Source organism: Camelus dromedarius, chromosome 17 (assembly GCF_036321535.1).
Source record: "Camelus dromedarius isolate mCamDro1 chromosome 17, mCamDro1.pat, whole genome shotgun sequence".
Classification (NCBI taxonomy): domain Eukaryota; kingdom Metazoa; phylum Chordata; class Mammalia; order Artiodactyla; family Camelidae; genus Camelus; species Camelus dromedarius.
In genome coordinates, this window is record NC_087452.1 from 34,623,663 (window position 1) to 34,644,431 (window position 20,769).

A 20,769-nucleotide genomic window follows, 5' to 3' on the forward strand; every position below is an offset into this window, starting at 1 on the left:
GCACAGACAGAGTGAACAAGATAAATTTTGGGGGCTGTCTTCCGGGGCAAGCATCACAGCCCACAACTCTGCCCACTGAGCACAGGGACCTTGTTCATGCACAGGTGTAAACGGATGTCTTGGAGGCTGAACAGCTGCAGCGGCCAAACCCACACAACAACCTTGAACTTAGCTCATTCTGAGAATGGGCTCAGACCTGGGCCCCGCCTCTGCCCCAGCACTCTGCCCTCCCACAGCTCCCAGGGGCCAGCGGGCCAGGCAGAGTGAGGAGTTCCGCTCCTCCCTCCGCAGCAACCTAATAACGGGGGTTATGACAGACCGATTCCTTCGCACACACTCCCAGTTTCAGCCCTTACCGCGCTCCAGCCCTCTCAGGCGGTCCCCACACTGCCAATCCCAGACCACTCCTAGGGTCTGCCCTCGGAAGCCTGAGCCTCAGCACCCATCCCCAACAGGGCCCCCAGACCCCACAGCACCTGCAGGCTCCTGTCTGGGGCTGGGGGGCTCAGTGACGTGGCTCAGATCCTCCCCCGGTCTCTGTTCTGCCTGTCGCAATGAAGTATCCAGCGGCGGACAGAAGTAATTCCCTTAGTTTCCTCTGTAGAACCTCCCTCAACCTGGGGTGACGTAGAGTGAGAAGCATGGGTTCCTCTAACCTGCCTGAAATCAGCCCCAACTGCTCCCCAAGAACAGACGAGCCTGACAGATTACAGAGCACGTGCTCTGAGCGGTCCCGCCCGCTGTCCCTCTGACACACGGGGCTCTGTGTGTTGGTGCAGGTTGGCCCAGGAGCAGAGCTCAGGCCAGCATTCAAGAGGAAGCAGGTGCTCTGGGAGGCGATTCCTTTGAAGCACCAGCAGAAAAATAGAGAAGTGAGACCGGGCAGAATCGACATCAGAAGAGGACAAGTCAATAGACAGGTCACTGAAGTGGGGACAGGGGCTCCACCCAGCTGGGGACCTCAGGGAGGGGGGACACATCTGGGAGTGGGCCCCCCAAGGAGTGAGGAACAGAAGAGACGTTTCCACCAATGAGGGAAAAGTCCCAGCGATGGTTGGTTGAGGCTGCTCCCGGGACTGCCGCCTCCCCCGTGATTCCAGTCTGCCCCCCAACAAAGGTCAGCTACAGAGTGGGGAGTGGGCAGGACAGGGACAGTGTCTGAAACCCCCAGGCAAACAGACATGTGGCCTGTGTGTCACTGTGTGTGTCTCTCACTCAGGCAGAGCCCTTCACCCCGATGAGCAGGAGGCTTGCTTCTAATGGTGCCAATTGTGGTACCATTGGATCCCTGAACACAAGCCCACATCTGAAATCTGAGACCCCACAGGAGAAAGACTGATGTGTCTCAATGCCCAGAGCAAAAGCCAGGAAGGATGGGCTCTTTCAGTGTTCAGATTGTGAGGGAAGTGGAACAATCTGGACATTGTACCTGCAGGCTGACCTTAGAGCCCACCAGCAGGAGACAGAGCTGTGTCTCCCCGAGTGATTAACAAGCCACCTGGTCCTCCTGGACTGTCACCTCCATACCAGCAGGAACAGCATCCCCAGCAGCACTGCACACAGACTAGGTCTCTTTAAGCCCCTACTTGGTGGAGGAGGAGGAGGGCGGGGGAGTGTGAAGGGCATGGGGTTCCTGAGAATGGAGCCCTGTCCTGTCCCTCCCGGCCCTGCTGCCTCCCCCTGCCCTCCTGGAAGGAACAGCTGCCACACCCATCTCTGTGTTCACGGAAGTGACCACACACGCGCACACACACACACACACTCAAGAGGGCAATGGGGGTTAAGGACCCCTAGTAAGAGTAGGACAAGAGACAGGTGAATTTGAAATTCATAAGAATTTATTTTTCAGAGTTTGAACAACTGAGCCAGAGTTAGGTGATCATTAGGACTCTACCCTGGGCGAATTTTATCACCAATGTATCCGATTACTTTGCCAACCTTATCTCGAACCCAGTTCACACCGTCATGGAAGAAATCACGAATCCGGCCAAATAACCCGACACTCTGGAGCTGTGCAGCAGAAAGAAACAGGATTCTCATGAGGATTGACTTAGGGACAAGACCAGATCCCTCCCCACCTGAAAATCTTCCATCTTGGAACACCGAAGGAGAGTTAAGGCACCATTTGACCTCCTTGTCTGTGTCACTTGGAGCACGTGGTTGAATCATCTCTCCCACAGACAGATGAGGACCAAGGTCCAGAGATGACAGGGGGCTTCCCAGGGGCACAAACCCATCTCAGAAAAGCAGGACGGGAGCAGGGGCAGAAAGGTCCTGTCTGTAGTCAGTGCCTCTCAAGCTTCAGCACACTCAGAAATTCCTCAGAAGGGCTCTTAAAATAGAAATTATTGGGATCCACCACACAATAATTCCGTATATCTGAGTCAGGCCTGAGAATCAGCCTTTTTCTCTAGTTCCCAAGAGGGGAGCCCACTGAGAGAACCACTGCTCTAAGGGACTGCAGAGCCCGGACTGGAGACCTGGGGCTCCAGTGAGGGAGACCCAGGGAAGGAGGGCTCTCCTGCCACTACAGGGATGGCACAGAGGGGAATTGGTCCAAAGGCTGTTCCACACACCACCTCCATCAGTAGCCCATGCAGCCCAGAAGGGGTCACTCACCTCATTACATGTTATATCGAAGTTGTCCCTGAGCTGGTACAGGTTGACTGTCCCCACACACTGTTTCACCACCTGGAAGGGGAGACTCCAGGTCACACTGGAACCCCTGAGCTATAAACACCCCTCCTCACCCCAGGGGCTGCTAACCACCACCCGCCTCAAGCCTTCTGTTCGGGTCTTGGGAGCGACCCACCAGGGCCCTAAGCCCCCAGCCTCACCCCATTCTCCTTGAAGTCACACTGCTCCGGTGGCAGCAGTGTCCTCCTGGGACACACGGTCTCCTTCACCGTGAAGCTCACAGGCTTCGGGGCATCTAGGTCCTCGTCCTGCTGAAGGATCAAAGTGGGGAGACTGGCTCAGGCTCATGCTTCTATGTGTGACATATTCCCCTGCCCCCAGCAGGACAAGCCCCTTTGAGAGCCTGTCCCAAGTGCCTGGCCCCGGGTTGGGAGCTGGGCGCAGAGGGGAGGAGGACACAGCCTGGTCCTGGGCTCCCAGGCACACAGGGAGCAGGAGGGGACCTCAGACCCGCTCTCCTGAGGGGCAGCTCCCCTTGGAAGGGCTGAGGGCAGTCATGGGACACCTGCAAGAAAATACCTTGTCACCGGAACCCCAGGGCTGAGCACAGCCCTTCTATGGTGGGGACACAATGGGGTGCACAGGGGACTGGAAGCAAGTAAGTCACATCCCAGAGCCAGTGACCCCGGCATATCCCTAGAACCCCCAGGAGTCCCTGGAGCCTGAGAGGGCTGTCAGGGCTCTGTTCCCACAGCAGAGATGCCAGGCAGAAGGCTCTCACGAGGGGAGGGGACCCAGCTCTGGGAGGATTTCTGTAGAGGTGGGATCCCACTTAGAGGGAGTGGTGCCTTCCTGACAGGAGGTACAGCGCGAGCAAAGGGAGGGACAGTGTGGCCAAGCCTGGCGGGAGACACCTCCCTCCCCAGCCCCTCCCCGACTCACAGCCTTGGGCGGCAGGTCCAGCTCCAGGAGGCGGTAGAGATTGGGGTCTGAGGACTGCTCATTGAGGCGATCCACAGCTCGAAGCACCGCCTCCCTATAGCTCAGGGCCTGGGCGCTGGCCCAAGGCACCGCTAGTCCCAGCAGCAGTAGCCACAGTGACGAGCGGCCCAGGGAGAGGCTGGCCCTCTGGGTCTCCATGGTCCCCGAGGCTGCCTCCTCCCAGCCCACAGGACCCTCCTTTATGCTCAGCCTGGGCCTGATGCAATTGCTCAAGCAGGAGCCTTCCCCACCTGCCCCATCCCTGCCCCCGGCCAGGGTGTGAGCTGGACTTGCCTCAGGCCCTGCTCTTGCCTCAGGGGATTGCTGGGCAGTGGGTGAGGTCTGCCTCCTGTGCAAGGTGAAGAAATGGTTTCTCCATCTCCCTCACAACATTTTGGCCTCTTCTGGGCCCCGTGGGGAGTTTCATGGGCAGGGTTGCTCCAGAAGGATGAGTCCTCCAGGAGACGGAGGGACCAGGCTGTGTCCTACAACCTCTCGGCCTCCTCACTGTGACCTCCTCAGAATCAGGCTGAAAGAGTGTATTCACCACACAACCTCCAGCTCCTGGGTCTCCTGGTCCCCAACAGGCACTCAGTTAACATATGATGAATAGATGGCAGGACCACCCCCATCTAGTGCCTTTCACATCCATCCACTCCCTAGGCAGACATCAGGGCCACACCGTCCTATTCTGCGGACCCAGCCCTCAGCCAGTCAGGGCATCTCCTCTACTGTCCCCTCTTCTGGATTCTTCTCCTTTGCCTTCTTCACTCTAAAAATCTCCTGTCCCAGCCCCTTCCAGATGCACACTGTTCCCCTTACCCAGACAGCCAGTAAGAGAAGGCTCATCTACACTCTAACCCTACTATTTGTCCTCTTTCAACTCAAGGTCCATGCCTGCTTAACAGCTTTCGAATGATACAACGGCCATGCTGAAGCCTTGTCCTTGCCTTCACAGGTGCCAGGGACCCCTCTGTCTACTGAAACTGCCCCCTCCCCCATTCTCCCCTGGGACCACCTTCCTGGGTCCACTTCCTGGCCTCCCGGGTGCCTCCTGCTCTGTCTAATCTAAGTACTCAACTTTTAATAAAACTTTTACTGCAGGGCTTGCACACGTGATCTGTACAGCTTCTCAAAGCAGTTCTCATGCATTCTGGGCACATCCCTTCCTCAGATACTAGTTATCAGGGACACACATCACTGGTCTGTGTGTCTGAGGCAACACTCCTGTGAACACCCCTGGTTGTCAGCACAGGGCTGTCTGGGGCTGTTGGCTAGGAGCCCTCACGGGAGCCCTGAGCTGAGAGCCTGGGAACCCCACCTGCTCCTTCCTCTGAGGGCCCTCCCTGTCCCCACTGTCACCCCTGCCCTGTCCTACCACCATCTCCTCTCCTCTGAAGTGTAGCCACAACCTCCAGACTCCACCTTTTCTGGTTCCAGGCTCTTCCCACACCACAGCCCAGTGTTCCCTGCCATTGTCCAGGGGTCCATCAAACCTCCCGCCTTGAGTCAGGGGCTCAGGGTCTGGATCAGGTTGTCCTCAGGTGCTCACCTGCAAAACCCTGTGTCAGGCCGCCACGTCCACCCCAACCTCTCAGGCCCCTCGGAGCCTCTGCTCTTCTCATATCGCTACACCTGATCCCTCTGACTGCCGTGACTTTTCATTTTGTGAAGCCTTATCTGACCTTCAACCAGAGAAACAGCAACTCCCCATCTTAGCTCCCACAGCCTCACAAAGTCTCCTATGACTTGTCCCCAAGGTACTCCCTCTCCAGGGCTCAGGTTGAGACACCAGGATGGAGTGGCCAGAGAGGGAGGAGGAGGGGGTCCAGCTGGGAAAGTGAATGAGCCGATGTGTTAGAGGATCCCAGAGACCAGATGCCAATTCTAATCCAGTGTCCCATGGAATGGCCCTGAGACTGAAGGCCTGGGATAGGCCATGGCCACCTGTGACCTGGGGACTCTGGGCAACGGAATGGGGCACCTCAGAAGGTAACAGCCTGGTCGGATGTGCTGGTTTCGCACTCACCCTTCGAGAAGGAAGGAGAGAGGGGCTTTGTGCAACCTGGTGTCACAGTCCGGGTGTTGCCACAGTGGCCTCTTGGTCAAGCTGTATCCTTTTCCCAAGAAGGAGGAAGAAAAGGAGGTGATTGCAGTAGAAAATAACTAGCAATACCCACGGTGACCGGGTATCAGATCCCCTTGAAATCCTCTCTGTGCTTTCCTGCCTCTGCACCTTTGCGTTTGCTCAGACTTTGGACCGCAGTCTGGGTCTTTGGAAGGTCGCCTGTCAGGTCCTCAGACTACAACTGCCTAGATGGGGGTGTGCTGTCCCTGCCTCTAGCATCTGGCTTTCCTGGTTTGTCCTCATAGCCTGTCAGGGCAGACGTGTTCTCAGGAAAGGCCCCTCTGCCCTTGTCCCCAGGTTGGTTGACCCTGACTCCACATCTGATTCTTGAGAAACCCTCATGAACCCGTCGTGCCAACAACCTCAGGGAATGAGCCCTGATCTGCACGGCCCGCCTGCTTTTCTCCTCCCAACCATCCTTCCTGTCTGTGAGACTCCAGAGGCTCCAGAGCAATGGAACTGGACCAGAACCCCAAACTGTGCCCCTAACTTGGAAATATCCACCAGCTCTGACTGCCCATTTGATGAGGAAAATGAGACCCATGGGCTACGTCATTCCATCAAGGACCTCCTACTCAAAAAATGACAGACTGGGGACATGGAGTCATGCCCCTCAATGACCCACCACCTGTCCTTTTCACAGGGACAAGGGGAAGGATTCAGGCCCTGCCCCCTGCCCCCTGCCCTCTGCAGGGACCTGCGATGGCAGCCATGGTGCTGTGAAGGCAGGGATTTGGGTCGAGGGTGAGGGTCAGGACCCTCCGCTCAGGGTCAGCTTCCTCTTTCCCATGGACCAATTCAGCTGAAACTAGGAGCTGAAAGAGAACCACGAGGTTAAGTCATCCTGGAAAAGACAGCAGAAGGCATTTAGTGTCTGCAGGCGTGTCTGGGCGCCTACAGGATCGTCACCTGCCAGGACCCACTTATCGGTCAGCACACTAGGCAGCGGTCCTAGCCCCTGAGACATCTAGGGATCCACAGAAAGTTTTACTTTTAATTGTTTAAAATCACAGATGAAAACACTGACATATTGATGAATACATAAGATGAAAAGCAGCTTGGGTTATATTCATGTTTATATGAATGCAGTTGTATAATACAAGTTTTAAGAGTATTTTGTGAATGAAGAGGCCCAGGAAGATAGAAGTGCCAGGGCCCTGAAAGTCCCAGTGTACCCCTGTCTCCCCTGTCAGCATCCTTCCCTGCTCTGGCTGGGTAGGCACAGGGGCAGAGTGACACCCAGGAGAACAGGGGGTGCGAATGGGGCACAAGGAACCCCCAATCTCGGGCGGAAGCTAGAGAGTCCATGGGGCTGGGGAACAGGACTCGGGATGTGACTGGCACGGGCATCCCTCAGTTGGAGCACAGCAAGCCTGGAGGCCCCCCACTGTGTCAGCTGCTGACTAGTAAGGACCAGACGCTAAAGGCTCGTGCAGACGGGCCAATTCTGCTCGCTCAGGACAGAATGACATGTATTTCCCTCCTGCTGCTCTGATGGGGATTCCAAGTGTCTCTCTGGGTCCCTGCTCTGACACACGAGCCAGATCTGTGCCCTGAGATGGACCCAGACTAACTATGGTCTCCTAGACTCCATCAGCCTCCGCCTCAGATTCAGCCCCTGTGTGGTACTCGACCTTGTTTCTCGAGCTAAGCCATTGACCATCCTCTCAAATTAGGCTATGTGGGTCCCAATTACAGATAGACAAAGGCCCAGAAAGATCTCTTCTTCTGCCTAGGGCCACACAGGCAGAGGAGCAATGGCTTTCAGATGTCCATACTCCTCAGAATTCTCTTTCTCTGCCCTATTCATGACAATGTGAAGTGCCCTGTCACATATAGGGGCCCCGAAAATGACTCCGGAGACCTCAGAAGTGGGGGTCAAGGGCCACATCAACAAGGACCTTGCCTGATAACAGCCCAGTGTCCCTCCCTCGCACAGAGGGGGTCTGGGGGAAGGAGAAGACCCTGTGTGTCCCCATTCATGGCCTCTCCTCTTCCTTACCTCTTGCTTCTCCTCCCCTCACTGCGTGGGATTTCTGTGCCCCCAAATCTCTGAGGCTGCCCCCAGTGAGATCCGTGGCCTCCACATCTACACAAACACCGGGAAACCACTAGGAGTCATCGCCCTGGGCTCTCGGGCTCCTGTCCTACTCTGAGCACTTTGTAAACTCCTCAGGGCCCCTTGGCTGCCAGCGCTGCCCCGCCCCAACCCCTCTCCCGCACCCCTACCCTGCACACCTCTGCCTCTCCTCTCTCTCAGCTCCATGTCAGGCCCCACAACCGAGCCACCTGGGATGAGCTGGCCGGGCTCCACACAGCTCCACCGCCATCCTAGGCCGCTTCTCTAGAAGCAGGGCCTGAGCTGGGAATTCAGAGTCATGTGATTAATTGAGGGGTGGGGTCAGCAGGAGGGGGAGGAGAGCAGGATTGGGCAGAGGAAGGAGCTGAGCAGAGAGGTGCTCCCTCTGAGCCCAGCTTCAGCCTCACCTAGAAAAGCCCAGGAACCAGAAGTGCACCCCTGCTTTAGGAGTGACTGAGGCAGGGGCTGGGCTCTGATGTCCCCTCATAGTCAGTCACCAGCCACAGAATGGGGGCAGAGAGGACAAAACCCCCAGGCTTCTCTTGGGGAGGCCTTGAAGCCGTGGAATATGGCACCTGAGAGCCATCAGCATCCATGTCCCACCCTCCTGAAGCAGGATCAGCAATCCTGGGAGACAACTGCAAACAGATGACATCAGCACAGCCCATATCATCCTGATGAGTGAGCCCTCTCTCAGGTTGGACAGTGATGGACCAGCTGTGATGGGCCTAATGTGTAGCATTTGCTGATTTCCATGCTGTAAATTCTTCCACCAAGGCTGATTTCAAGCGACCAAGAGTTTAATGACCATCTCAGAAAATCCTGAAATTTTAACAAGTAGCTCTGGCAGGCTCATATGCTGTGGCAGAGACACGACACAGTCCCTGGGTTTCCTCTGTGAGGTTTCCTGCCTCAACCTGGGGTGACGTAGAGTGAGAAGCGTGGGTTCCTCTAACCTGCCTGAAATCAGCCCCACCTGCTCCCCAAGAACAGACGAGCCTGACAGATTACAGAGCATGTGCTCTGCGCGGTCCCGCCCGCTGTCCCTCTGACACACGGGGCTCTGTGTGTTGGTGCAGGTTGGCCCAGGAGCAGAGCTCAGGCCAGCATTCAAGAGGAAGCAGGTGCTCTGGGAGGCGATTCCTTCGAAGCACCAGCAGAAAAATAGAGAAGTGAGACCGGGCAGAATCGACATCAGAAGAGGACAAGTCAATAGACAGGTCACTGAAGTGGGGACAGGGGCTCCACCCAGCTGGGGACCTCAGGGAGGGGGGACACATCTGGGAGTGGGCCCCCCAAGGAGTGAGGAACAGAAGAGACGTTTCCACCAATGAGGGAAAAGTCCCAGCGATGGTTGGTTGAGGCTGCTCCCGGGACTGCCGCCTCCCCCGTGATTCCAGTCTGCCCCCCAGCAAAGGTCAGCTACAGAGTGGGGAGTGGGCAGGACAGGGACAGTGTCTGAAACCCCCAGGCAAACAGACATGTGGCCTGTGTGTCACTGTGTGTGTCTCTCACTCAGGCAGAGCCCTTCACCCCGATGAGCAGGAGGTTTGCTTCTAATGGTGCCAATTGTGGTACCATTGCATCCCTAAACACAAGCCCACACCTGAAATCTGAGACCCCGCAGAAGAAAGACTGATGTGTCTCAATGCCCAGAGCAAAGCCCAGGAGCGGGGTGCGTGGGCTCTTACAGAGTTCAGATTGTGAGGGAAGTGGAACCATCTGGGCACTGTACTTACAGGCTGAACCTAGAGCCCGACAGCAGGAGACTGAGCTGTGTCTCCCCAAGTGATTAACAAGCCACCTGGTCCTCCTGGACTGTCACCTCCATACCAGCAGGAACAGCATCCCCAGCATCACTGCACACAGACTAGGTCTCCTTAAGCCCCTACTTGGTGGAGGAGGAGGAGGGCAGGGGAGTGTGAAGGGCATGGGGTTCCTGGGAATGGAGCCCTGTCCTGTCCCTCCCGGCCCCGGTGCCTCCCCCGCCCTCCTGGAAGGAACAGCTGCCTCACCCATCTCTGTGTTCACGGGAGTGACCACACACACACACACACACAACAGGCCTCCCAGAGTTATGGATTTGGTCCCTGTGTGTGGGATCAGGTGACACAATTAAAATTGAAGCCTGGAGAAATTTTTTTCATAAAAATTTATCTTTTGATGTCCAGGTCCTGACCCGGGGCAGGCAAACCCTCTGTAGTCTTCCTTCGGCCTTTATGGGACAGTTATCAGCAAAGCATTCACCTTCCTCTCGGAAACCTTGGAATAGGAAACCTTGGTGGCGGCAATACTGGCCTTGGTATCCTTGGTGGGATATATGGACGTGGCACCCTTGGCCTTGGCAGCCGTGGCCGGCGAATGCTCCTAACACTCTGAAGCTGTGAACCAGGAGGAAACAGATTTCTTCTGGGTCAGAACCAGGGTCAACCCAAGACCCCGTGTCCTCACCTGCTGATCCCCCTCCCAGTGCCACCCCAGGAGCCCTGAGGCCCCAGTTCACCCTCTGGGTGTGACCTTTGGAGCACATGGTTGAATCCCTACACTCACTCACAGAGGAGGAAGCCAAGACCCAGAGATGACAAGGGGCTTCCCAGGGGCACAAGCCCTTCCCAGCAAAGCAGGACAGAAGCAGGGGCTAAAAGCCCATTACCCTAGTCAGTGCCTCTTCAACTTCAGCACAGAATCCCTTAGAAGGGCTCTTACAAGACAAATTACTGGGCCCCAACCTAGACTCTGATTCAGTACGTCAGAGTGGGGCCTGAGAATTTTTGCCGTTCTGACATGTCCTGTATGGGGAGCCCACTGAGAGAACCACTGCTCTAAAGGATTGCAGAGCCCGGCCTGGAGACCTGGGGCTCGGGTGAGGGGGAGCCAGGGGAGGAGGGCTTTCCTGCCGCTACAGGGATGGCACAGAGGGGAATTGGTCCAAAGGATGTTCCACAAACCAGACCCAGCAGCAGCCTCTGCAGCCTGGAAGGGGTCACTCACCTCATCACAGGTGATGTCCTGTTGGTCCCTGGACTGGTCCAGAGTGACTGTCCCCACACACTGTTTCACCACCTGGAAGGGGAGACACCAGGTCACACTGTAACCCCTGAGCCATAACCACCCAGCCTCACCCCAGGGGCTGCAAATAACACCACACCTTCGAGCCTCCTGTTCCTGTTCTTGGGAGGCATCCACCAGCACCCCCAGCTACCAGCCTCACCCCACGGGCTGCTAACCACAACCCGCCCCAAGCCTCCTGTTCGGGTCCTTGGGAGGCACCCACCAGCGACCTAAGCCCCCAGCCTCACCCCTTTCTCCTTGAAGTCACACTGCTCCGGTGGCTGCTGTGTCCTCCTGGGACACACGGTCTCCTTCACCGTGAAGCTCACAGGCTTCGGGGCATCTGGGTCCTCGTCCTGCTCAAGGATCAAAGTGGGGAGACTGGCTCAGGCTCATGCTTCTTTGTGTGACCTGTGTCCCTGCCCCCAGCAGGACAGCCCCCTTGACAGCCCCTCACATGTGCCTAGCCCTGGGCTGGGGGCTGGGTGCAGAGGGGAGGAGGACACAGCCTGGTCCTGGGCTCCCAGGCACACAGGGAGCAGGAGGGGAAATCAGACCCGCTCTCCTGAGGGGCAGCTCCCCTTGGAGGGGCTGAGGGAAGTCAGGGAACACCTGCAGGGAAAGACCTTGTCACTGGAACCCCAAGGCTGAGCACAGCCCTTCCCTGGTGGGAAGACAATGGGGTGCACAGGGGACTGGAAGCAGGGAAGTCACATCCCAGAGCCAGTGACCCCAGCGTATCCCTGGAGCCCCCAGGAGTCCCTGGAGCCTGAGCGGGCTGTCAGGGCTCTGTTCCCACAGCAGAGATGCCAGGCAGAAGGCTCTCACAAGGGGAGGGGACCCAGCTCTGGGAGGATGTCTGTGAGAGGTGGGATCCCACTTAGAGGGAGAGGTGCCTTCCTGACAGGAGGTACAGCGCGAGCAAAGGGAGGGACAGTGTGGCCAAGCCTGGCGGGAGACACCTCCCTCCCCAGCCCCTCCCCGACTCACAGCCTTGGGCGGCAGGTCCAGCTCCAGGAGGCGGTAGAGATTGGGGTCTGAGGACTGCTCATTGAGGCGATCCACAGCTCGAAGCACCGCCTCCCTATAGCTCAGGGCCTGGGCGCTGGCCCAAGGCACCGCTAGTCCCAGCAGCAGTAGCCACAGTGGCCAGCGGCCCACGGAGAGGCTGGCCCTCTGGGTCTCCATGGTCCCCGAGTCTGCCTCCTCCCAGCCCACAGGACCCTCCTTTATGCTCAGCCTGGGCCTGATGCAATTGCTCAAGCAGGAGCCTTCCCCACCTGCCCCATCCCTGCCCCCGGCCAGGGTGTGAGCTGGACTTGCCTCAGGCCCCGCTCTTGCCTCAGGGGATTGCTGGGCAGTGGGTGAGGTTGCCTCCTGTGTAAGGTGAAGAAATGGTTTCTCCATCTCCCTGACAACATCTTGGCCTCTTCTGGGCCCCATGGGGAGTTTCATTGGCAGGGTTGCTCCAGAGGGTTGAGTCCTCCAGGAGACGGAGGGACCAGGCTGTGTCCTACACCCTCTCTGCCTCCTCACTGTGACTTCCTGAGAATCAAGGTGAAGGAGTGTATTCACCACACAACCTCCAGCTCTACACACCGCCTGGCACCCAGTAGGTACTCAGTTAACATATGATGAACAGATGACAGCCCCTCTTCCATCTTTGCCTTCCCACCCAGCTTGTCCCCAGACACCAAGGCCACACCATCCTGTTCTCTGGACCTAACCATCAGCCAGTGAGGGGCGTGACTGCATCTGTCCCCGCTCCTAGTCTTCTCTGCCTTTCTCAGAGTAAAAATGTCGCATCCCTAGACCCCAAGAGAACTGGCTTGTTGCCCTAGTCCCTCCCAGCTGAGCCCGAAGAAAGGTCACGTACACTATTGACCACATTTCTTTGTCCTCTGTCACACTCAGAACCCCTGGAGGATGGCCAGCCTTCCCTGGATCCAGAGGCTACACTCAAATATTGTCCTTATCATCACAGGACTGTGGACTCTCTGTCCTGTGAAACAGCTCCCTTCCACTTCTCCCCTGGTGTCCCTCTCCTGGGTCACCTCCCACCTCCCTGGTGGCTCCTGCTCGGTACCCTCCCAGGACCCTCCTCATAGTACACAGGGCTTGCACAGGTGCACACGGGCGGCTTCTCCTCCCCATCCTCACACATTCCTGGGCACATCCCTTCTCCAGATGCCAGTTATCAGGGACACACATCACTGGTCTGTGTCTCTGAGTCAAGACCCCTATGAACATCCTGGTTGTCCGCACGGGGCTGTCTGGGGCTGTTGGCTGGCAGCCCCCACAGGAGACCTGAGCTGAGAGCCTGGGAGCCCCCACCTGCTCCTCCTTCCTCTGAGGACACTCCCTGTCCCCCCTGTCACCCCTGCCCTGTCCTACCACCTCCCCTTCTCCTCTGAAGCGTAGCCATATCCTCCAGACTCCACCGTCTCTGGTTCCAGGCTCCCCCCATACCAAAGTCCACTCTCCATGCCATTATCCAGGGGTATACCAAGCTGCTGATTCCAACATTTCACCCCCTGCCTTCAGGGGCCCAACACCTCCAGCAGGCTCAGGGCTGGAGTCTTGCCACCTCCCATCCTCCTCAGTCGCAGCCCTGCACTCTCAGGTGTCAGGGGGCACATCCACTCCAACCTCTCAGGCCCCTCAAAGCCTCTGCTCTTCTCCCATCTCTGCACCTGATCCCTCTGCCTGCTGTCATCTTTCACCTTGTGAAGCCTCCTCTGACCCCCAACTAGACACAGCACTTCCTCTCTTGGCTCTCACAGCCTCAGGACGTCCCTTCTGACTTGACCTCAATGGTTCCCTGTCCAGGGCTCTGGCTGAAACTCTAGGCTGAGGTGGTGAGTGTGGGAGGTGGAGGAGCCCAACTGGGAGACACAATGGGCCAAAGCAATAGAGAGGCTCAGAGACTTCGAAGCAAATTCTATTCCAGTCTCCCACGGAATGGCCATGAGGACTGTGGTAGTTCTTGGAATCAGTTTGCCCTCAGGACCCTTGGGGCCTTGGACATGGTACCTTACAAGGTGTCAGCCTGGACGGATGTGCTGGTTGCACACTCAGCCTTAGAGAAGGACGGAGAGAGAGGGACGTCTGGGCAACCTGGTGTCACAGTCCAGGTGTTGCCCCAGTGGCCTCTTGGTCAAGCTGTATCATTTCCCAAGTCTGAGGAGAAAAAGGAGGTGATTACAGGAGAAAAATACCTGTCAATACCCATGTTGACCGGGTACCAGGTCCCCCTGAAATCCTCCCTGTGTTTTCCTCCTGTGTGCCATGGCATTTGCCCAGACTTTAGGCTGAAGTCCCCTTGTCCATCCTTCCCTGTGTCCTTGGAGTGTCCTCTGTCAGGTTCTCAGACTGCAACTCCCTGGATGGGGGTGTGCCATCCCTGCCTCCAGCATCTGGCTTTCCTTGTTTGTCCTCACAGCCTGTCAGAGCGGAGGTCTTCTCAGGAAAGACCCCACAGCCCTTGTGCCCAGGTGGGCTGGCCCCTGAACCCACATCTGGTCCTTGAGAAACCATTATGCACCCGTCACCCCAATAAACTCAGGGAGTAAGCCATGATCCTCCATGGACATCATCCCTTTTCTCTCCCCAGACATCCTTCCTATCCATGAGGCACCAAGGAAATGGAAGTGGACCACTGTCCGAAATAATACCCCAAATATGGGGGAATATCAACAAGCTCTCTGACTGCCCAGTTGATGAGGAAAATGAGACCCATGGGCTACGTCATTCCATCAAGGACCTCCTACTCAAAAAATGACAGACTGGGGACATGGAGTCATGCCCCTCAATGACCCACCACCTGTCCTTTTCACAGGGACAAGGGGAAGGATTCAGGCCCTGCCCCCTGCCCCCTGCCCTCTGCAGGGACCTGCGATGGCAGCCATGGTGCTGTGAAGGCAGGGATTTGGGTCGAGGGTGAGGGTCAGGACCCTCCGCTCAGGGTCAGCTTCCTCTTTCCCATGGACCAATTCAGCTAAAACTAGGAGCTGAAAGAGCACCACGAGGTTAAGTCATCCTGGAAAAGACAGCAGAAGGCATGTAGTGTCTGCAGGCGTGTCTGGGCGCCTACAGGATCGTCACCTGCCAGGACCCACTTATCGGTCAGCACACTAGGCAGCGGTCCTAGCCCCTGAGACATCTAGGGATCCACAGAAAGTTTTACTTTTAATTGTTTAAAATCACAGATGAAAACACTGACATATTGATGAATACATAAGATGAAAAGCAGCTTAGGTTATATTCATGTTTATATGAATGCAGTTGTATAATACAAGTTTTAAGAGTATTTTGTGAATGAAGAGGCCCAGGAAGATAGAAGTGCCAGGGCCCTGAAAGTCTCAGTGTACCCCTATCTCCGCTGTCAGCATCCTTCCCTGCTCTGGCTGGGTAGGCACAGGGGCAGAGTGACACCCAGGAGAACAGGGGGTGCGAATGGGGCACAAGGAACCCCCAATCTCGGGCGGAAGCTAGAGAGTCCATGGGGCTGGGGAACAGGACTCGGGATGTGACTGGCACGGGCATCCCTCAGTCGGAGCACAGCAAGCCTGGAGGCCCCCCACTGTGTCAGCTGCTGACTAGTAAGGACCAGACGCCAAAGGCTCGTGCAGACGGGCCAGTTCTGCTCGCTCAGGACAGAATGACGTGTATTTCCCTTGCTGTTCTGATGGGGATTCCAAGTGTCTCTCTGGGTCCCTGCTCCGACACACGAGCCAGATCTGTGCCCTGAGATGGACCCAGACTAACTATGGTCTCCTAGACTCCATCAGCCTCCGCCTCAGATTCAGCCCCTATGTGGTACTCGACCTTGTTTTTCGAGCTAAGCCATTGACCAGCCCCTCAAATTAGGCTATGTGGTGTCAGTTACAGGTAGACATAGGCCCAGAAAGATCTCTTCTTCTGCCTAGGGCCACACAGGCAGAGGAGCAATGGCTTTCAGATGTCCATACTCCTCAGAATTCTCTTTCTCTGCCCTATTCATGACAATGTGAAGTGCCCTGTCACATATAGGGGCCCCGAAAATGACTCCGGAGACCTCAGAAGTGGGGGTCAAGGGCCACATCAACAAGGACCTTGCCTGATAACAGCCCAGTGTCCCTCCCTGACACAGCGGGGGTCTGGGGGAAGGAGAAGCCCCTATGTGTCCCCACTCATGGCCTCCCCTCTTCCTTACCTCTTGCTTCTCCTCCCCTCACTGCGTGGGATTTCTGTGCCCCCAAATCTCTGAGGCTGCCCCCAATGAGATCCGTGGCCTCCACATCTGCACAAACACCGGGAAACCACTAGGAGTCATCGCCCTGGGCTCTCGGGCTCCTGTCCTACTCTGAGCACTTTATAAACTCCTCAGGGCCCCTTGGCTGCCAGCGCTGCCCCGCCCCAACTCCTCTCCCACACCCCTACCCTGCACACCTCTGCCTCTCCTCTCTCTCAGCTCCACGTCAGGCCGCACAACCGAGCCACCTGGGATGAGCTGGCCGGGCTCCACACAACTCCACCGCCATCTTAGGCCGGTTCTCTAGAAGCAGGGCCTGAGCTGGGAATTCAGAGTCATGTGATTAATTGAGGGGTGGGGTCAGCAGGAGGGGGAGGAGAGCAGGATTGGGCAGAGGAAGGAGCTGAGCAGAGAGGTGCTCCCTCTGAGCCCAGCTTCAGCCTCACCTAGAAAAGCCCAGGAACCAGAATTGCACCCCTGCTTTAGGAGTGACTGAGGCAGGGGCTGGGCTCTGATGTCCCCTCATAGTCAGTCACCAGCCACAGAATGGGGGCAGAGAGGACAAAACCCCCAGGCTTCTCTTGGGGAGGCCTTGAAGCCGTGGAATATGGCACCTGAGAGCCATCAGCATCCATGTCCCACCCTCCTGAAGCAGGATCAGCAATCCTGGGAGACAACTGCAAACAGATGACATCAGCACAGCCCATATCATCCTGATGAGTGAGCCCTCTCTCAGGTTGGACAGTGATGGACCAGCTGTGATGGGCCTGATGTGTAGCATTTGCTGATTTCCATGCTGTAAATTCTTCCACCAAGGCTGATTTCAAGCGACCAAGAGTTTAATGACCATCTCAGAAAATCCTGAAATTTTAACAAGTAGCTCTGGCAGGCTCATATGCTGTGGCAGAGAGATGACACAGTCCCTGGGTTTCCTCTGTGAGGTTTCCTGCCTCAACCTGGGGTGATGTAAAGTGAGAAGCATGGGTTCCTCTAACCTGCCTGAAATCAGCCCCACCTGCTCCCCAAGAACAGACGAGCCTGACAGATTACAGAGCACGTGCTCTGTGCGGTCCTGCCCCCTGTCCTTCTCAGACACAGGGATCTGTGTTGGTGCATGTTGGCCCAGGAGCAGAGCTCAGGCCAGCATTCAAGAGGAAGCAGGTGCTCTGGGAGGCGATTCCTTTGAAGCACCAGCAGAAAAATAGGGAAGTGAGACCGGGCAGAATCGACATCAGAAGATGACAAGTAATAGACAGGTCACTGAAGTGGGGACAGGGGCTCCACCCAGCTGGGGACCTCAGGGAGGGGGGACACATCTGGGAGTGGGCCCCCCAAGGAGTGAGGAACAGAAGAGACGTTTCCACCAATGAGGGAAAAGTCCCAGCGATGGTTGGTTGAGGCTGCTCCCGGGACTGCCGCCTCCCCCGTGATTCCAGTCTGCCCCCCAACAAAGGTCAGCTACAGAGTGGGGAGTGGGCAGGACAGGGACAGTGTCTGAAACCCCCAGGCAAACAGACATGTGGCCTGTGTGTCACTGTGTGTGTCTCTCACTCAGGCAGAGCCCTTCACCCCGATGAGCAGGAGGCTTGCTTCTAATGGTGCCAATTGTGGTACCATTGGATCCCTGAACACAAGCCCACACCTGAAATCTGAGACCCCGCAGGAGAAAGACTGAATTGTCTCAATGCCCAGAGCAAAAGCCAGGAAGGGTGGGCTCTTGCAGAGTTCAGATTGTGAGGGAAGTGGAACAACCTGGACATTGTACCTGCAGGCTGACCCTAGAGCCCGCCAGCAGGAAACTGAGCTGTGTCTCCCTGAGTGATTAACAAGCAACCTGGTCCTCCTTGACTGTCACCTCCATACCAGCAGGAACAGCATCCCCAGCAGCACTGCACACAGACTAGGTCTCCTTAAGCCCCTACTGGGTGGAGGAGGAGGAGGGCAGGGGAGTGTGAAGGGCATGGGGTTCCTGGGAATGGAGCCCTGTCCTGTCCCTCCCGGCCCCGCTGCCTCCCCCTGCCCTCCTGGAAGGAACAGCTGCCACACCCATCTCTGTGTTCACGGAAGTGACCACACACGCACACACACACATGCTCACGCGCACACATACCCGCCCACACACTCAGCCTCCCAGAATTAAGGACTTGGTCACAGTAAGTGGGAGCAACCTGATGAAGCTGTTTTCAGAAGAATTTATTTTTCACAGTCCCAAAGCCTGAGAGGAAACAAGCTGATCTTTAGGAATCTTAGCTACCTCAAGATTAAAGAAAAATCCTTGATATGCTGATAATCAGCCCAATCTCTGAACTATACATAAATCACTCTAATAGGTCTCTTCCGCGGTGGTGGTCTCCATGGAAGGTTAATGATCTTGACACTCTGGAGCTGTGAACCAAGTGTAAAGAGCTTTGTTGTTATTAATGAACCAAGATCAACAGGAAGTCCTTCCCAACCTGCACTGCGCCTTTCCAGGGTCCACCCAGGAGGTCAGGAGCACCGCTTCTCTGGCTGTGACCTTTGGAGCACGTGGTTGAATCATTACAGCCACAGACAGTTGAGGACCAAGGTCCAGAGATGACAGGGGCTTCCCAGGGGCACAAACTCATCCTAGCAAAGCTGGATGGGAGCAGGGGCAGAAAGCCTATTATTCTAGTCAGTGCATCTCAACCTTCAGCACAGTCAGAATCCCCCAGAAGGGCTCTTAGAATAGAAATTACTGGGCTCCAACTCAGACAATGCTTCCGTAGGTCTGAGTCAGGCCTGAGAATCAGCCTTTTTCTCTAGTTCCCAAGTGGGGAGCCCACTGAGAGAACCAATGCTCTAAGGGATTGCAGAGCCCAGCCTGGAGACCTGGGGCTCCGGTGAGGGGGAGCCAGGGGAGGAGGTCTCTCCTGCCACTACAGGGATGGCACAGAGGGGAATTGGTCCAAAGGCTGTTCCACACACCACCTCCACCAGTAGCCTCTGAAGCCCAGAAGGGGTCACTCACCTCATTACATGTTATATCAAAGTTGTCTCTGAGCTGGTACAGGTTGACTGTCCCCAAACACTGTTTCACCACCTGGAAGGGGAGAATCCAGGTCACACTGGAACCCCTGAGCCATAAACACCCAGACTCACCCCAGGGGCTGCTAACCACCACCCGCCCCAAGCCTCCTGTTCGGGTCCTTGGGAGGCACCCACCAGCGCCCTAAGCCCCCAGCCTCACCCCTTTCTCCTTGAAGTCACACTGCTCCGGTGGCAGCTGTGTCCTCTTGGGACACACGGTCTCCTTCACCGTGAAGCTCACAGGCTTCGGGGCGTCTGGGTCCTCGTCCTGCTCAAGGATCAAAGTAGGGAGACTGGCTCAGGCTCATGCTTCCTTGTGTGATCTGTCTTCTTGCCCCCCAGCAGGACGGCCCCCTTGACAGCCCGTCCCATGTGCCTGGCCCTGGGCTGGGGGCTGGGTACAGAGGGGAGGAGGACACAGCCTGGTCCTGGGCTCCCAGGCACACAGGGAGTAGGAGGAGACCTCAGACCCGCTCTCCTGAGGAGCAGCACCCCTTGGAGGGGCTGAGGGAAGTCAGGGGACACCTGCAGGGAAAGACCTTGTCACTGGAACCTCCAGGCTGAGCACAGCCCTTCCCTGGAAAGGAGACAATGGCATGCACAGGGGACTGGAAGCAGGGAAATCACATCCCAGAGCCAGTGACCCCGGCATATCCCTGGAGCCCCCAGGAGTCCCTGGAGCCTGAGAGGGCTGTCAGGGCTCTGTTCCCTATAGCAGAGATGCCAGGCAGAAGGCTCTCACAAGCGGAGGGGACCCAGCTCTGGGAGGATTTCTGTGAGAGGTGGGATCCCACCTAGAGGGAGAGGTGCCTTCCTGACAAGAGGTACAGCGCGAGCAAAGGGAGGGACAGTGTGGCCAAGCCTGGCGGGAGACGCCTTCCTCCCCAGCCCCTCCCCGACTCACAGCCTTGGGCGGCAGGTCCAGCTCCAGGAGGCGGTAGAGATTGGGGTCTGAGGACTGCTCATTGAGGCGATCCACAGCTCGAAGCACCGCCTCCCTATAGCTCAGGGCCTGGGCGCTGGCCCAAGGCACCGCTAGTCCCAGCAGCAGTAGCCACAGTGGCCAGCGGCCCAGGGAGAGGCTGGCCCTCTGGGTCTCCATGGTCCCCGAGTCTGCCTCCTCCCAGCCCACAGGACCCTCCTTTATGCTCAGCCTGGGCCTGATGCAATTGCTCAAGCAGGAGCCTTCCCCACCTGCCCCATCCCTGCCCCCGGCCAGGGTGTGAGCTGGACTTGCCTCAGGCCCCGCTCTTGCCTCAGGGGATTGCTGTGCAGTGGGTGAGGTCTGCCTCCTGTGCAAGGTGAAGAAATGGTTTCTCCATCTCCCTGAAAATTCTTGGCGTCTCCTGGCCCCCACGGGGAGTGTTATGGGCAGTGTTTCTCTAGAGGGTTGAGTCCTCCAGAAAGCCCTGAACCATAACCACCCAGCCTCACCACAGAGGCTGCAAGCCTTCCTCCGGACCCACCTGTTCAGATCCTTGGGAGGCATCTGCCAGTGCCCCCAACCTCACCCCATTCTCCTTGAAGGAGGGACCAGGCACTGTCTGACACCCTCTCTGCCTCCTCACTGTGACCTCCTCAGAATCAGGCTGAAGGAGTGTATTCACCACA

The 20,769-nt window shown here is 56.9% G+C and overlaps 3 protein-coding genes across 4 annotated transcripts; all 3 read right to left on the bottom strand.

Moving 5' to 3' along the window:
- Positions 1–1,816: 1,816 nt before the first annotated feature.
- Positions 1,817–3,897, bottom strand: LOC116158223 (antibacterial peptide PMAP-23). 2 transcript variants are annotated; one of them, XM_064496573.1, is made up of 4 exons: positions 3,580–3,897; positions 2,838–2,948; positions 2,620–2,691; positions 1,817–2,010 (listed from the first exon to the last, which is right to left on the bottom strand). In XM_064496573.1, the coding sequence occupies exons 1-4, from the start codon at positions 3,775–3,777 to the stop codon at positions 1,891–1,893; spliced, it is 501 nt and encodes a 166-aa protein (XP_064352643.1). In that variant the 5' UTR covers positions 3,778–3,897; the 3' UTR covers positions 1,817–1,890. The 2 variants fall into 2 exon arrangements, with proteins under 2 accessions (XP_064352643.1, XP_064352644.1); XM_064496574.1 differs by having other exon boundaries at positions 2,838–2,945; positions 3,580–3,896.
- A 6,092-nt stretch (positions 3,898–9,989) lies between these two features.
- Positions 9,990–12,176, bottom strand: LOC116158224 (cathelin-like). The gene is made up of 4 exons (XM_064496131.1): positions 11,868–12,176; positions 11,126–11,233; positions 10,818–10,889; positions 9,990–10,207 (listed from the first exon to the last, which is right to left on the bottom strand). The coding sequence occupies exons 1-4, from the start codon at positions 12,063–12,065 to the stop codon at positions 10,070–10,072; spliced, it is 516 nt and encodes a 171-aa protein (XP_064352201.1). The 5' UTR covers positions 12,066–12,176; the 3' UTR covers positions 9,990–10,069.
- Positions 12,177–18,324: 6,148 nt separating this feature from the next.
- LOC105105181 (antibacterial peptide PMAP-23-like) lies at positions 18,325–20,398 on the bottom strand. Its single transcript, XM_064496132.1, has 4 exons — positions 20,063–20,398; positions 19,319–19,426; positions 19,100–19,171; positions 18,325–18,495 (listed from the first exon to the last, which is right to left on the bottom strand). The coding sequence occupies exons 1-4, from the start codon at positions 20,258–20,260 to the stop codon at positions 18,418–18,420; spliced, it is 456 nt and encodes a 151-aa protein (XP_064352202.1). The 5' UTR covers positions 20,261–20,398; the 3' UTR covers positions 18,325–18,417.
- Between the last annotated feature and the right edge of the window lie 371 nt (positions 20,399–20,769).